The 17488-nt window shown below is 42.9% G+C and overlaps 1 protein-coding gene across 1 annotated transcript in view; it reads left to right on the top strand.

The window, feature by feature from the left end:
* The window catches only part of LOC143929563 (vomeronasal type-2 receptor 26-like), a 62799-nt gene extending 47654 nt beyond the window's left edge, over positions 1-15145 (top strand). Inside the window, exon 8 of the mRNA XM_077453442.1 lies at positions 13981-15145. Within this exon, the coding sequence (XP_077309568.1) occupies positions 13981-14888 (908 nt within the window). The 3' untranslated portion in view covers positions 14889-15145. The remainder of the gene's footprint in view (positions 1-13980) is intronic.
* Positions 15146-17488: the final 2343 nt, after the last annotated feature.

Below are 17488 nucleotides of genomic sequence, written 5' to 3'. Positions count from 1 at the left end.
AGGGATGAGCCGAACACCCCCCCAGTTCGGTTTGTGGCAGAACATGCGAACTGACAAAAAGTTTGTGCGAAAACGTGAACACCGTTAAAGTCTATGGGACCCAAACGTGAAAAATCTAAAGTGCTCATTTTAAAGGCTAGTGTACAAGTTATTCTCCTTAAAAGTGTCTGGGGACCTGGGTCCTGTCCCAGGGGACATGTATCAAAGCAAAAAAAAGTTTTAAAAATTTACGTTTTTTTTGGAAGTAGGGATTTTAATAATGCTTAAAGTGAAACAATAAAAGTGAAATATTCCTTTAAATATCGTGCCTGGGGGGTGTCTATCTTATGCCTGTGAAGTGGTGCATTTTTTTCCATGTTTAGAACAGTCCCTGCAGCAAAATTACATTTCTAAATGAAAAAAAGTCATTCAAAACTGCTTGCAGCTGTAATGCATTGTCGTGTCCCAGCAATATAGATGAAAATCATTGAGAAAAATGGCATAGGTCCCCCTCCCCAGTCCATTTCCAGGCCCTTTGGATCTGGTATGGATATTAAGGGAAGACCCAAACAAAAATGTTTTTAAAAAAAGGTGTGGGGCGCCCAGGCCCTATATACTCTGAACAGCAGTATACAGGCGGTCCCCAGGTTACAAACAAGATAGGTTTGTTCTTAAGTTGAATCTGTTTGTAATTTCAAACAGGTACATTTTGTAAGTGTAGCTTCAGCCAAAAAATCTATTTTTAAGCTTTTTGGATAACATAGGGAAGGGTTATCACCCCTGCAACATTTGTTTTGCTGTCTCCATCCCTGTTCAGAAGATTTCAACTCACTTTCTGTCTCAATTACAATTAGATTTTGAAAATTTTGGGTTATTAGGGAAACAAGGATTAGTTATAAAGCATCAGTGGAGACTAGGGATGAGCTGAGTGTTTGAGTCGAACACCGGAAGTTCGCCCCTTCAGCGAAACCAGAACATTATGGGCCGGTCACGCCAAATTCGGGTGGCGCTCATGGCCCATAATGCACTGCGCCATCGCAGTGCATTGCTGGCTGATGATTGGCCAAGCATGCACTATGACCTGCATTCTTGGCCAATCACAGCGCCATCAGCGAAGAGAGCCAAAATTAGCCACAGGCAGGATGCCTGCAGCCAATTAGGGCTCAGGGGGTTTAGTAAACCCCCCACACTATATAAGGCCGCCTGCGCAGCAGCCTTGCGTAGTGCGTTGCAGCTCATAGAGAGAGTGTGTTTATTTCCTCTGAAGCTATTGCATTTACAGTTGGTGTATTGTGCCCCCTGCACAGTGTACACCTGAAGCTACCCCAGTTGCTGGTGTTGTTCTGGTCCTATACCACAGGCAGCTGCAGCAGTTACAGTCAGTGTATTGTGCCCCCTGAACAGTGTACACCTGAAGCTACCCCAATTGCTGGTGTTCTTCTGGTCCTATACCACAGGCAGCTACAGCAGTTACAGTTGGTGTATTGTGCCACCTGCACAGTGTACACCTGAATCTACCCCAATTGCTGGTGTTGTTCTGGTCCTATACCACAGGCAGCTGCAGTAATTACAGTCTGTGTACTGTGTCATCTGCACAGTGTGTACCTAAAGCTACCCCAAATGCTGGTGTTTTGCTGATCCTATACAGCAGGCAGCTCCAGTAATTACAGTTGGTGTATTGTGTCATCTGCACAGTGTGTACCAAAAGCTACCCCAATTGCTGGTGTTCTTCAGATCCTATACCACAGGCGGGCAGCTGCAGTAATTACAGTCGGTGTACTGTGTCATCTGCTCAGTGTGCACCTAAAGCTACCCCAGTTGCTGGTGTTCTCATCTCCCTGCAGGCCATTAGTATGTCTGGAAGGCCAACAAGGAGAGGCAGACAGTCACGGGCCAATAAAATAGGGCAAGCAGGCTCTATGTCTAGAGGCAACAGTGCTAGTCATCAGCACGTGGCCATGGCACACGCTTGTCCTTATTTTCAGCAGCTGGACGTGTTGCAAAATGGCGAATAATTGGTACAGCGGATGACCAAGCCCTCCTCATCCTCCTCATCCTCTCTCACCCAGGCTCAGGGTACTGGCAAAGCAGCTGCCAATACGGCCCCTTCCCTTGTCTCAATGACATCAGTCACTCCTTCCCTAGACCCACCATGTCCTCCTGAGGAGTCCCCCGAACTGTTTGAGCACAGTGTTGGGTACATGCTCCAGGAGGATGCCCAGCATTTTGAAAGCTCTGATGATGATACCCAGCTAGGGGAAGGCAGTAGCATGAGCCCAGAGAGAGGGGATGCCCAAGAAGGACAGCAATCTGGCAGTCATGTTCCACCAGCTGCAGCATACTGCCAGGTTTTCTCCAGTGATGAGGAGGGAGGAGATGATGATGATGTCACTGACTCCACGTGGGTGGCTGATAGGAGAGAGGAGGAAGAGGAGGCAAATCTCCAATGAGGCAGGATGCCCTCCAGGGTCCAGCTTAAGGGCAGCACACTGACTCAATCACACCAAAGAGCTCTGCCTGTGCAGAGCGCTGCCTCTGCGCGTTATTCCAAAATTTCTTTGATGTGGGCCTTTTTTAAGACGAGTGCATTAGATCGCACCACTGCTATTTGCAACATATAGCAACAAATCAAATAAATGGTGTTGCGCTCCCTTAAACTAAATAATATTAATCCATAAAATGCTAACCAATAAAAACATAAATTATCTGTGCATAAATTCTGATTCCCGTGATAAATCGTGATCAGTGATCAAAGTGACTAGTGTAACAAAGCATTCCAAACAAATATATATATATATATATATATATATATATATATATATATATATATATATATATATATGTAAAGAAATAGAAACCACATATATAAAATCGCATAGACCAAAGTAAGAATCGCATAAAATCACACAGTGATAGTGATGAATACCAATAAATAGATTATCTTACTCGGTGTAAATAGAAACACATAAAATCGCATAAATAGAAAAGAAATCGCATATACCCATAAAGTGATAAATGCAAATAAATAAAGTATAAAATCACACAGTGATAGTGATGAATACCAATAAATAGATTATCTTACTCGGTGTAAATAGAAACACATAAAATCGCATAAATAGAAAAGAAATCGCATATACCCATAAAGTGATGAATGCAAATAAATAAAGTATCACACAAAGTGTGTATAAAGCAAAATTAAATAGTGAAACATTCAGTGCAGACAAATGTAGAAGTCTCTCAAACTGCAAACAAAAATAAAAAAGTAGCAAAAAAATCCGTAAAGTGCTTCTCGTAGTAGCAGGTGCAATACAACGTAAACTGTGCACACTCTGGTGTCTCTTCAGTGTCCCGCAGTTAACATATAGGGTGGCCCCTTACCTTACTGCTGTAAGGTAAGGGGATGAAGTCACATGACGATACGCGTGGGAAGGAAGTGCTTGTGGATACAGGAAGCCACGTCTGAGAGACGAAAAGGAACATTTTAAACTGCTATCTGGCGTTTTTAAACTGATTTGTTTGTGAGTACCTTTCCATTTGTTTGAGTTTTGTAATAAAAGTGTATACATACTTCACCATTTGGAGCCCTCCTGTTTCCTTCTCTGTGAGATCCTGCCTTAATGTGGGGAGAAGTTCTCCTAGCTTGGAACTAAGGGTACACCGCTGTCACCATCTGAGACCTTGGTCTCTTTATGCTGTTTGCCTTACAGCAGTAAGGTAAGGGGCCACCCTATATGTTAACTGCGGGACACTGAAGAGACACCAGAGTGTGCACAGTTTACGTTGTATTGCACCTGCTACTACGAGAAGCACTTTACGGATTTTTTTGCCACTTTTTTATTTTTTTTTGCAGTTTGAGAGACTTCTACATTTGTCTGCACTGAATGTTTCACTATTTAATTTTGCTTTATACACACTTTGTGTGATACTTTATTTATTTGCATTCATCACTTTATGGGTATATGTGATTTCTTTTCTATTTATGCGATTTTATGTGTTTCTATTTACACCGAGTAAGAAAATCTATTTATTGGTATTCATCACTATCACTGTGTGATTTTATACTTTATTTATTTGCATTTATCACTTTATGGGTATATGCGATTTCTTTTCTATTTATGCGATTTTATGTGTTTCTATTTACACCGAGTAAGATAATCTATTTATTGGTATTCATCACTATCACTGTGTGATTTTATGCGATTCTTACTTTGGTCTATGCGATTTTATATATGTGGTTTCTATTTCTTTACATATATATTCGTTTGGAATGCTTTGTTGCACTAGTCACTTTGATCACTGATCACGATTTATCACGGGAATCAGAATTTATGCACAGATAATTTGTTTTTATTGGTTAGCATTTTATGAATTAATATTATTTAGTATAAGGGAGCGCAACACCATTTATTTGATTTGTTGCTATATGTTTCAGTGGTAGGGCTTATACCTCTGTCGGTGTTTGGCTGCAACCCTAATTGAGGCTTAATAGATTTTTGATAGCGCAGGGATACTTTTGTCTATTACTTTATTTGCAACATATGTCTCAAGCATATCTCGCATGGCCAAAACATCAGGCCCCGGCTGCTGGACCATCAAAAGAAGTTCACTCCCAGCCATCCACATGCCCAGCGGTTGAATGCTAGCTTGACTAAATTTCTAGCACTTCAACTGCGGCCTTTTCATTTGGTAGACTCGGCTCCCTTCCGTGAGTTTGTGCAATGTGTGGTTCCTCAGTGGCAGGTTCCCAAAGCCACTTTTTTTCAAGGAAGGCAATTCCGGCTCTCTACCGGCACGTGAAAGGCAATGTCCATGCCTCACTGGACAGGGCGGTCAGTGGTAAGGTGCTCCATAGGCATTCAAGGGGCTACGCAAGTATGCAGGCAAAAAGAAGCCATGCCGTGCTTGCGCTGGTGTGCTTGGGGGACAGGGGCAGATATTCTGTCAGCTATGCAGGGGCAGGCTAAGAGGTGGTTGATGCCATGCCAGCTTAAGCCAGGAATGCTGGTTTACGACAATGGCACCAATCTCCTCTCCGCCCTTGAACAGGGACAACTGACCCATGTGCCCTGTGTGGCTCACATCCTTAACTTGGTGATTCAGTGGTTCTTGGGCAGGTACCCGGGCTTACAGGATGTCCTGAGGCAGGCAAGGAAAGTCTGTGTGCATTTACGCTGGTCATATGATGCCAGGTGGAGCCTGGAACTCAGCAGAAGTCTTTTAGGGATGATTTACAGTCCCAAGAAACCTGTGATGGGAGGAGGTGGCTGCGGATCATGTGGTTCTTAGTGGCCCAGATGACTCTCGCCCGAATGCCTCAGCTAAACTACACTGCATGGCCTCCCTGATCCTGCAAAGCCTGCAGAAGGATCCTCGTATTCAGCGGATCAAGGAGAGGGATCATTACTGGCTGGCAATTCTCTTTGATCCACGGGACAAGGGTTGCGGACCTTATCTTGCCAGCGCAGAGGGAGCAGAGGATGAGACACCTCTCTGGGAGGCCTTGCAGAAAGGTCTGTGTAACGCGATCCCAGAGACTGGGAGGTTAAAAATTCCTGGTCCTGGACAACGTGTTGCTGAGGCTTCGGTCAATCACAGAAGGAGTGGTGAAGGTGGCCATCTGACCGATGCGTTCAGACACTTTTTCAGTCCGCAGCCCCAAGGTATGATAGGTCTGCATCGCCAGCACCTGATTTACATGGTGCAGGAATACCTAGGGGCAAGATCAGACTTGGACACCTTTCCCACCGAAAGTCCTTTGGGTTACTGGGTCTTGAGGATGGATCACTGGCCAGAGCTTGCACAGTATGAAATTGAGCTACTGGCCTGTCCTGCGTCCAGCATTCTTTCGGAACGCACATTCAGTGCTGCTGGAGGCTTTGTAACCGATCACAGTGTGCGCCTGTCCACCGACTCGGTTGATCGACTGACCTTCATAAAGATGAATAAGTCTTGAATCACCACCAGCTACCAAGCACCTGAAGCTGATGTAACCAAATATTTTTTTTTTGAAATGTCACATCCCTTCAAGACTGCCTATGCTGAGTCCTGTTATGCTGACTGACTATCCCCTTCCTCCTCAATGATCCTGCTGATAGCCGGGAAGAACATTTTTGGTTCTGGGTGCTGCCACCAGTGGCTAAGGCCCAATTTTTCAGCCCCTGCATGTCATTACAATTTTTGATGCAATACTTTGCAGCAGGGCTCATTCCTGCACTCCAACTAGAGTTTCTATGAGGTGTTGTGGCACCAGTGCCTAAGGCCCAATTTTTCAGCCCCTGTTTAACAGGTGCATACAATTACAATTCTTGATATAATATTTCACAGCAAGGCCCGTTCCAACACCCACCGAGAGTAACTATGAAAGCTTACAGTGTTAACTTGTGGCAACACCAACACCTTAGGCCCAAATTTCTGCAGAGCATATAGGGCAGGCTCCTACTTTCAAACATCCAACTTACAAACCTCCTACTTGCAAATGGAAGGAGACAACAGAAATTGAGATGAAAAAAAGACAGATGGCAAAAAAATTATGCAGGGTTGATAACCCTTCCCTATGTTTTCCAAAAAGCTTAAAAATAGATTTTTTGACTGGAGCTACACTTTAAAAATGTACCAGTTCAAAATTACAAACAGATTCTTCTTAACACAACAAACCTACACAGTCCCTGTCTTGTTTGCACTGCCTGTATACTGCTGTTCTGAGTATATAGGGTCTGGGGGCCCTATACCTTTCCTTTTTTTAATTTGGGTACAGAGTTTCCCTTAATATCCGTACAAGACCCAAAAGGGCTGGTAATGAGCAGGGGGGCTACCCATGGCATTTTTCTGAATGACTTTCATCCATATTGTTGGAACGAGACATAACATTAACCACTTTCAGACAAGACCATTTTTTGCGATTCGGCACTGCAACGCTTTAACTGACAATTGCGCAGTCCTGCGACGTGGCTCCCAAACAAAATTGACGTCCTTTTTTTTTCCCTCAAATAGATCTTTCTTTTGGTGGTATTTGATCACCCCTGCAGTTTTTATTTTTTGCGTTATAAACAAAAATAGAGCACCAATTTTGAAAAAAACGCTTTTTTTTTACTTTTTGTTATAATAAATGTTCCCCAAAAAATATATAAAAAATCATTTTTTCCCTCAGTTTAGGCTGATATGTATTCTTCTACATATTTTTGGTAAAAAAATCACAACAAGCGATTATTGATTGGTTTTTGCAAAAGTTATAGCGTTTACAAAATAGGGGATAGTTTTATGGTATTTTTATTAATATATTTTTTTTTCACTAGTAATGGCGATCAGCAATTTCTATTGTGACTGCAACATTTATCATTTTGGGACCATTTTCATTTATACAGCAATCAGTGCTATACAAATGCACTGATTCCTGTGTAAATGACACTGGCAGTGAAGGGGTTAACCAGGGAGTGGCAGTTAAGTGTTCCTAGGGGTGTGTTACTAACTGTGGGGGGCTCGGCTTTGTGATAGTGAACACTGATCTCTGCTCCAATCACATGGAGCAGAGATCAGCGTCACTTGTTGCTAGGCAGATTTGGGAGATGCGGTTTACAACGGCATCTCCCAGTTCAGCCTCCCTGTGAGACGATCGCAGGTATCCCAGCAGCGATCGAGTCCGCTGGACCCACGACTGGACTCACGGGTGTCCCGACCGGCACACGAGCGCACTGCTGGCTGCGTGCATGCGATGGCAGGGCGGCATATAGAAATGGACGTACCTGTATGCCAAAATGCCTGCCCGTGCCATTCTGCCGACGTACATTGTCGTGCACCGGTTGGGAACTGATTAAAATCGCAAGCAGTTTTAAATGACTTTTTTCTGTTAGAAATGTAATTTTGCGCAGGGACAGTTCTAAACACAGGAAACACGTGCCACTTCACAGGAATACTATAGAAAAACCCAAGGTATGATATTTAAAGGAATATTTCACTTTTTTTTTCACTTTAAGCATCATTAAAATCAGAGCTCCCAAAAAAGGGCCATTTTTAAAACTTGTTTTTGCACTGATACATGTCCCCTGGGGCAGGAGCCGGTTCCTTAAACCCTTTTTAGGAGAATAACTTGCATATTAGCCTTTAAAATGATCACTTTTGATTTTGAACGTTCGAGTTCCATAGACTTTAATAGGGTTCTAAAGTTTGCGCAAATTTTCAGTCCTTTCGCAGAAACAGGGACAGAAAATTTGGGCCTTTGGTGGTGGTGGTGGTAGTAGCACAACACTGTAAAGCCTCACAGATACTCTTGTTGAGCACAGGAATGAGCTCTGCTGTGAAATATTAGATCAAAAATTGTAATTATGCGCCCCTTTTTAAGAGAGGCAGAAAAATTGGCCCTTAGGCAGTGGTGGTGGTGCCACAACACTGTAACCCCTCACAGATTCCCTTGTTAAGCACAGAAACGAGCCCTACTGTGAAATATTAGAGCAAAAATTGTAATTACACACCCCTGTTAAACAGGGGAAGAAAAATTGGGCCTTAGGCGGTGGTGGTGGTGGCACAACACTGTAAAGCCTCACAGATACTCTTGTTGAGCACAGGAACAGACCCTGCTGTGAAATATTAGATAAAAAATTGTAATTACGTGCCCCTGTTAAACAAGGACAGAAAAATTTGGCCTTAGGCAGTGGTGGTGCCACAACACTGCAACCCCTCACAGATACTATTTTTTAACGCAGGGACGTGGTGGTGGTGGCACAACACTGTAAAGCCTCACAGATACTCTTGTTGAGCACAGGAACAGGCCCTGCTGTGAAATATTTGATCAAAAATTGTAATTACACGCCCCTGTTAAACAGGAGCAGAAAAATTGGGCCTTAGGCAGTGGTGGTGGTGCCCTGAATCAAAAATATTCTTAGAAGCTAAAATTGAGGAGGAATAGGATAGTCACTCAGCATCAGCAGTCTTCGAGGGATCTCGCATCCATAGAAAAATCTATCTGTTACATCAGCATTAGGGGCTTGGTAGCTGGTGATCCAATACTGATTCATTTTTATGAATGTGAGCCAATCAATCGAGTCTGTGGACAGGTGCACACTGTGATCAGTTACATAGCCTCCAGCAGCACTGAATGTGCATTCAGAAAGAACACTTGATGTAGGACAGGCCAGTAGCTTAATTGCATACTGTGCAAGCTCTGGCCAGTGGTCCATCCTCAAGACTCAGTAACCCAGTGGATGTTCTGTTGGAAAGGTCTCCAAGTCTGATCTTGCCCCTAGATATTCCAGCACCATGTAATTCAGACGATGGTAATGGTTGCTGTAACCGATCAGAGCTTGGCACTGAGGACTGAAGAATTGTCTGAAGGCACGGCCACCTTCTCCACTGCTCTTTTTGTGACTGAACAAAGCCTGAGCAACACGTTGTCCAGCACCAAGAAATTGTAACCTCTCAGGCTCTGGAAATGCATTACACAAACCTTTCTGCAACGCCTCCCGAAGATGTTTCATCACCTGCTCCTTCTGTGAAGGCTGGATAAGTTCTGCAACCTTACCCATGTAACATGAATCCAGAAGGGATGCCAGCCAGTATCATCTCCGTGATACATGAATCCTAGGGTTCTTTCACAGGCTTTGCAGGATCAGGGAGGCCATGCAGTGTAAGTTTGCAGAGGTATTAGATCCTGAGTTCTCTGGGTCACTGAGGATCACATGATCCGCAACCACCTCCTCCCAGCCATGTACAACTCTATGGGTTTCTGGGGACTGAAAACGATCCCTTAAAGGCTGGTGCTGAGTGTTCTCCTCCACCTCCATGCTGACACAATCCTCCTCCTCTTCTTCTTCCTGTGGGATCGGTGGGCCCACAGGAATACTATCTGGATAAAGGGGGCCTTGAGAGGTAAGGAAGTCCTCCTCATTCTCCTGCTGTTCTGCTTCAAGTGCTCTGTCCATTATTCCACAAAATGTGTGCTCCAACAGGAAGACAAGAGGGTATCAGAGCTGGCTTGGACCTTCCTTCTCTGGGCTGGCAGCTAAACTGTCAGCTAATTGCCAGCTCTCAACTCTCTCCACAGTTATCCAGCTGTTCCTGATCCTGCTTGTCTGACCTGTCTATTTAAAGCTGTCCAGCTCACCTCATCTCTGCTTTCTCCTTGGTCACATCACAAGAAACCATTGCCTGCGTTCCTGTTTTAAGACTGGCTTGCTGACATCCCTTCTGACTCCTTATCCTGCTTGCTGTTCCTCCACTTGGATCGCTGACTTCTGACTTGCTGATTAACCGATCTGGTTATTGAACTCTGGCCTGGCTGACTACTCGATCCAGTTACTGGACACTGGCTATGCTTTAACTACGCTTACTCTATTTACCTTTTACCTTGTAGTTCTGTCTCGGTTTGATTCATGGTTTCTGAAAGAGGGACAGTATCACTGATGCACGCACTGTCACTGCTCATCATCCTCGTGGCCTCCTCAAATGGTGACAGGACAGTGAATGCATCCTTGATCAGTAGCCACTGGCGTGGCAAAAAAAAGCCAAGCACCCCTGACCCTGTCCTGGTGCCATACTCACGCAGGTACTCAGTACCTGCCCCCTGCTGCATGTGTAGACCACAGACATTCCTGGCCTGCCTCAGGAAATCCTGTAAGCCCGGGTACCTGCTCAAGAACCACTGCACCACCAAATTCAGGATGTGAGCCAAACGGGGAACATGGGTGAAGTGTCCCTTTTGAAGGGCAGAGAGGAGGTTGGTGCCATTGTCGCATACAACCATTCCTGGCCGAAGCTGGAGTGGCATCAACCACCTCTGAGCCTTCCCCTGCAGAGCTGACAGAATCTCTGCTCCAGTGTGGCTCCTGTCCCTTAAGCAGACCAACTCAAGCACTGCATGTTATCTTTTTGCCTGAGTGCTTGCGCGTAGCTCCTTGAGCACCTACAGAGCACCGCTGGTTCAGAGGACAAATCTGCAGAGGAAGAAGCCATAGAGGAAGATGAAGAGGAGGAGGTGGAGGAGAGAGCTGTGGCAGAACAAGCTCCAACAATACTGAACCCTGTCCTGCATCCTTCCCAACTGCCAACAGAGTTACCCAGTGCGCCTGCTGGACCATGAGTCAGTGGTAATATGCACTTTACTGCTGACCACCCAATCCAATTTGGGGGTGGTGGTACTTTTTGAAGCACCTGATTAGAGCCAGAGGCTCTAATAGGCTTCAAAATAGGGTAGGCTCTGCCAATCAGGAGGCAGGGCATCAGACCAGTTTCCCGATTGGCCAAAGCACTGGCCAGACCTATTGGATGCCCGGTTTTTAGGAAGAGGAGTGAAGCGGAGGTCGCCGCCGCTCTGAGAGGAGCTGCTGCAGTGCTTGCGGTAAGTCCCCTCAGGTCTGTCAGAGCCACGTTGGGGGGTGCTGCCAGAGCCACGATCCGCACGTGTGTGGGGGGTGCTGCCAAAGCCGCAAATGGTGGTGAATTGGTTGGTTGGATAAGGTTTTCCAATTAGGAATGTATGAAGTTGCATACCTTCTTTGAAGATGAATTGCACAATATCAGTTGTCGCATTGTCACAAGGGATATTTACATTGAGCACCTATAAAAGAAACTGTGTTATTTATTTCCATTACTATTTTATATTTGGTGCACCTTTTTGCTCTGTTTATCTAGAGACTTTATTTGTGTGTTCACTTTAACGGTGCTGCACAGTGCATATTTTGATATCATTGTTTTATTTTGATTCTGGCTAATATTTGATTGAACCATTTTCTCCTATAGACATCTGTTAGAGGTTATGTTTCAGCAGCGCTGCATATAAAATATGTTGTTGTATTGAGTATATACAGTAGATACCAAACATGCCAAGATTTAAAATTGAAAACAGCTCAGAAATGGCGGCAAACTACAGAACCTAACATTATTCATAGATGACACTTTAAAAGCCGTTACAGGTTCTCCGTTTAGAGTTAATCATGACCTAGGGCCCTACAATCATTACTCTCACTTCAATGTTCACAGTGATACCTGATACAAATTTAGTGCAACCACCATTTACATACACATGCCAGACCTATGTGCATGTTTGCATTTGCATGTAACTGTGGAGGTGGGGGGTAAGAGGGCTTTTACAATTATTTTTTTTCATTATTTATTTATTTATTTCATTTCATTTTTTTTCCTATAACATAGGGGCGAACAAGTCCATTTGTGATAGCTTTGGACAGATAACCGGTACGCTTTATGGAGATATCCGGTATCTCTTTGCCCTCCACAGCAGCTAACTGAACACAGATTGTGCTTGGTTAGCTGCTTTCCAGACTGTAACAGCCAGGGAATGAGAGCTCTGAAACAGGAGTTGACAAAACCATCATTACTTCTGGGTTCATTCATCACAGAGGACATTGGAGATGGACTTTCCTTGACCTCCTCCATAGGGAGTTGTCTCTACAATTTACTGCTGTCCAATTCTCCTGAAAGAATGGAGTGCCTGGGAACCACCGAAGGGTGGGGGCGGAGGCAGGAGGGGGATTTACAGAATCATAAAAGTGATTAGGCAGGTGTACAGAAAGCTGATCACCATCTGAAAAAAAATCAGTACCATGATCTTGTTATAAGCATTTGCTGTTTTAAGATGTATTTCGATCAGCAAGTGGTTAATGTTTTGTCTTTAACCACTTTCAGACCGGACCATTTTGCTGGCTTAAGACCAGACCACTTTTTTGCGATTCGGCACTGTGTCACTTTAACTGACAAGAGCGACGTGGCTCCCAAACAAAATTGACGTTCTTTTTTTCCCACAAATAGAGCTTTCTTTTGGTGGTAATTGATCACCTCTGCAGGTTTTATTTATTGCGCTATAAACAAAAAAAGAGCAACAATTTTGAAAAAAACACAATTATTTTTTACTTTTTGCTATATTAAATATCCCCCAAAAATATATAAAAGAACATTTTTTTTTCCTAAGTGCCCGTTCACACTACCGCGACTTGTCAGGCGACTTAGCCGCCTGACAAGTCGCGCTCCGTTCTGTACTATGGAACCGTTCTAATAGGAGCGACTCAAGTCGCTCCGACTTAGAAAAAGGTTCCTGTAGTATTTTCGGGGCGACTTCAGGCGACTTGCATTGACTTCTATACAGAAGTCATTTTGCAAGTCGCCGCTGAAGTCATGTGCAGGTCGCGTCTGTGAGTCGCGCTGCAAGTCGCGTCGCCCCTGTGTGAACGGGCACTTAGTTTAGGCCGATATGTATTCTTCTACATATTTTTGGTTAAAAAAATCACAATAAGCGATTATTGATTGGTTTGTGCAAAATTTATAGGGGATAGTTTTATGGCATTTTTATTAATATTTATTTTTTTACTAGTAATGGCGGCGATCAGCGATTTTTATTGTTACTGCGACAATTATGGCAGACACATCGGACATTTTTAACACATTTTTGGGACCATTGTCAATTACACAGCAATCACTGCTATAAAAATGCACTGATTCCTGTGTAAATGACACTGGCAGTGAAGGGGTTAACCAGGGGGTGGCAGTGTAGGGGTTAAGTGTGTCCTAGGGGCGTGTTACTGTGGGGGGCTGGGCTGTGTGTTAGTGAACACTGATCTCTACTCCAGTCACAGGGAGAAGAGATCAGTGTCCTTTGTTGCTAGGCAGAACGGGAATATGCTGTTTACATCGGCATCTCCCCGTTCAGCCTCCCCGTGAGATGATCACGGGTATCCACATGGCGATCGAGTCCACGGGACCCGCAACTGGACTCACGGGGGTCCTGACCGGCATACACGCACACCGCCGCGGCATGCATGCGATGGCAGAGCGGCAATTTCAACTGGACGTACCTGTACATCAGTTTGCCTGCCCGTGCCATTCTGCTGACGTACATCAACGTGCTCCGATCGGGAACTGGTTAAAGAGGATTGTAACCTGGAAAAGGAAGACTTTGTTTATTAGATATTTGACAAATATTAATATCTGATTACACCCATACAAGTAAACCAAGACAAGGTAAGTGATCACAGTGTTCATTGATTTTATTTTGTTTTCCAGATAGTGAAAACTGCATGAGATGTCCCGATCATGAATGGCCAAATGAAAACAGAACTCGCTGTATATCCAAACAATCAGAATTTCTTTCCTTCACTGATGACACGCTCTCACTAGTATTTATAGTCCTCTCGCTGTTGTGTTTTGGGAAGACTCTTCTAGTTCTCATCATTTTTATTTTACACCAGGACACGCCAGTTGTGAAAGCCAATAACAAGAGCCTCAGCTTTGTCCTCCTGGTCTCCATCATGTTGGGTTTCCTCTGTGTGTTCCTCTTCCTGGGTCATCCTGTGGATGTAACCTGCTTGCTACGCCAAGTTTCTTTTGGAATTCTCTTTACAATAGCCGTATCTTCTGTATTGGCCAAGACTATTATGGTTTGCATTGCCTTCAAAGCCACCAAACCCAACAGCATATGGAAGAAATGGATCGGAGTAAAACTGCCCACCTGTATAGTCTTAGCTTGTTCCAATGTTCAGATTATAATCTGTGTTAGTTGGTTGTCCATCTCTCCTCCCTTCCAGGAATTGGACACACACTCCTACCAGGAGAAGATAATCATTCAGTGTAATGAAGGGTCAGTTATCGGGTTCTACTCTGTCCTGGGATATATGGGGATCCTGGCTGCTGTTAGTTTTATTATAGCTTTTTTTGCCAGGACATTACCGGACAGTTTTAATGAAGCCAAATACATCACCTTCAGCATGCTGGTGTTCTGCAGTGTCTGGATTGCCATGATCCCGGCCTATCTGAGCACCAAAGGGAAATACACGGTGGCTGTGGAGATATTCGCCATACTGATTTCCAATAATGGTCTCTTATATTGTATATTTCTTACAAAATGCTTTATAATTCTCTGTAGGCCGGAGCTGAATACAAAAGGCTATCTGCACAGTCAAAGAAATATATAAACTTTCTTTATTTAAACACTCAAAAAATTAGACAGTTATGTATTTTTTTAATTATTTTTTTTTTTAATTAGCAAAGGTTGCAAAAAGTAAAATTACTTATTTAATTCCCACTTGTAGTATAAGAGAGCATAATTAAAAAACAATAAGCAAATGTACATTATGTCAATCAAATTTCAAATATTTCAAGTATATTAAAGAATCCAATCATCGATATACAGTAAATGTTTCCAAATCATGAAAAAAGCAAAAAAAAAACAACAAAGAAACACAAACGCGCCCAAAAGACACACACATCTGTACTGGTTACATAAAACTTAAAGTCTGAACTCCAAACAGATATGAAAGATACAAATTATTGCAGCTTTGAAATAATATAGCATAAAATAATTTTTTTAAAGATGGATCGAATGGCCCCCTGTTTGATTCGTGGCAGAACTTTCAAACATTGCTAAAGTTCGGAGAGTATAACAAACCCCATTGAAGTCTATGGGACCCCAACTGAGAAAATAAATAAGTGTCCATTTTGAAAGCTTATATGCAAGTAGTTGGGCATACAATGATTATGGGGGTCTGAGTACTGCTCTGGGGGACATGCATCAATGAAAAAAAAGTTTGTAAAAAACAATACTTAAATGAGCAGTGATTTACCGATGCTTAAAGTGAAACAATCAAAATGAGAAATAACTATAAAAATGAAAAATTCCTTTTAAATATAGTCCCTGGTGGGTCCCCTTAGTCTGCCTGTAAAGTGGTACATCTGTATTGTGTATAGAACCTGCTGCAGCAATAATTGCATTTATTAGACATGTGCGGTTTGTTTTATTCCAAATTAATATTTGGATGAATTTTCGTTATTCGGAGAAGCAGATATAACAAATACCCGAATTACAATAAAAACAAATGTTAACAAATGCTCCGAATAACAAAACAAAATTAGGACTGAAATTCGAATTGAATTTTACATCGAACTTCAGATGAATTCTAACTGTACACATATTGCTGAAATCAAAGACTGTGTGTGTTATTAGAGTACCATTTTAAATATTCATTGGAATCATTTGATGAAGATTTCTCTTTTGTTTGCTCACTTTGCCACATTGGAATCTAAGAAATAAAAGTTTTCAATTCCACCGATTTGAAATGATCAATTCCTACACTTTGAAATGAAAAAAAACGGTAAATTTGAAGAAAATTCGAAAAATTCATGATACGAATCAGTTAAAATATTGTTATTTCAGAATTATTATTGATATTCTATAATTCATATTAGCGAGAAAAGTTCCAAGAAAGTCCATTCAGTTCTCGTGTAAAAACTCAAAAATGGATTTAATAATAGAAATAGCAAAATATTACAAGAACAATATCAAAATGTAAGATGTAAAAATAACATCATTAATTTAATTATTTTTAAGATGAAGCTTGAATTATATGTGTGCCTTTGTGTGTGAGGCTCTGTCAGCTTCCTTCAATGTTTCCTTGTGTCTCCTTCCGAAAACCCTTTGTTCAAAAGATTTTGCTCCACAAATCAAAACCATGAAAACAACCCCCACCTTCCTAAAAAGGGTTGGTTTGTCTTATAGTTCCACAGACTTATTGTACTCGCACAAGGGTAGAGGTTGTTCAATCACTATGCATTGACATTCCTGAGGAGTGGGCAAGAACAATGTGTGAAAGGATTTAACTTGTATGATAGAAGTTTTATTTAACATCTAAATCAAATATTATATATACTAATATATATATATATATATATATATATATATATATATATATATATATATATATATATATATATATATATATATATATATATATATATAATATTCATTGAAAACCCAATGTTCTTATTAATATCCTAATCAACTTCCGGTTCTGGCACCGCATAGAGTAGCTGCCCTCCTCATCAACTTCCGCAGCTCGACTCTGAAATCGGCCTGTAAATTCGGCACAACCCACACCTGACACTGGCAGCCTCCCTCCAAGCATCCCCAGTCACACCATGGACCAGTTTGTGGAGAAGACTGGTGCCCGCTCGTACGCAGCCGTGATGGCCAACTTGGCACAGCCGCAAATCAAGGCCCCGTCTCCGGCCTACATGGTTCCCTCCTCAGAAGTGGTGCCTAACATGGAGGTAAGAGGCAATTCGCCCCCCTCCTGCTCACAGCCTGCTCCCCCTCTACCACACACTGGGGACCCCGGCACTGACAGAATCGCACAGACTGTAGTAGCTCTCCTCTCCCCTATGATTGCTGCCTCTGTGGAGGTGGCAGTCAGTCCTGGGAAGCAGAAGTTTAAGCCCCAGCTGGGAGAACATGCTACTAGGCTAAATGAAGCTGAACACTGCATCCCTAAAATAGAGGAGGAATTCTACCAGGCACAAGCCTTGGAACAGGGCCAAGACAGAACGAATAAATTCATTTTGGAAAAATTGGACAATTTAGAAAATAGGTCCAGAAGGAGCAATTTGTGATTCATTGACATCCCAGAATCCCTACAACCATCAGCCTTCATGGACCTCTGTGCTAGGCATATCCCTGAAACATTAGACCACCCAGGCCCCTGCACCATGGAAAGGGCTCACCACATGGGTCTCTTTAACT

The sequence above is a fragment of the Lithobates pipiens genome, unplaced genomic scaffold (assembly GCF_037356315.1).
Source record: "Lithobates pipiens isolate NorthernLeopardFrog02 unplaced genomic scaffold, aLitPip1_a1.2 Scaffold_24, whole genome shotgun sequence".
In the NCBI taxonomy this organism is placed as follows: Eukaryota; Metazoa; Chordata; class Amphibia; order Anura; family Ranidae; genus Lithobates; species Lithobates pipiens.
This window is presented reverse-complemented; position numbering and strand designations above follow the sequence as displayed.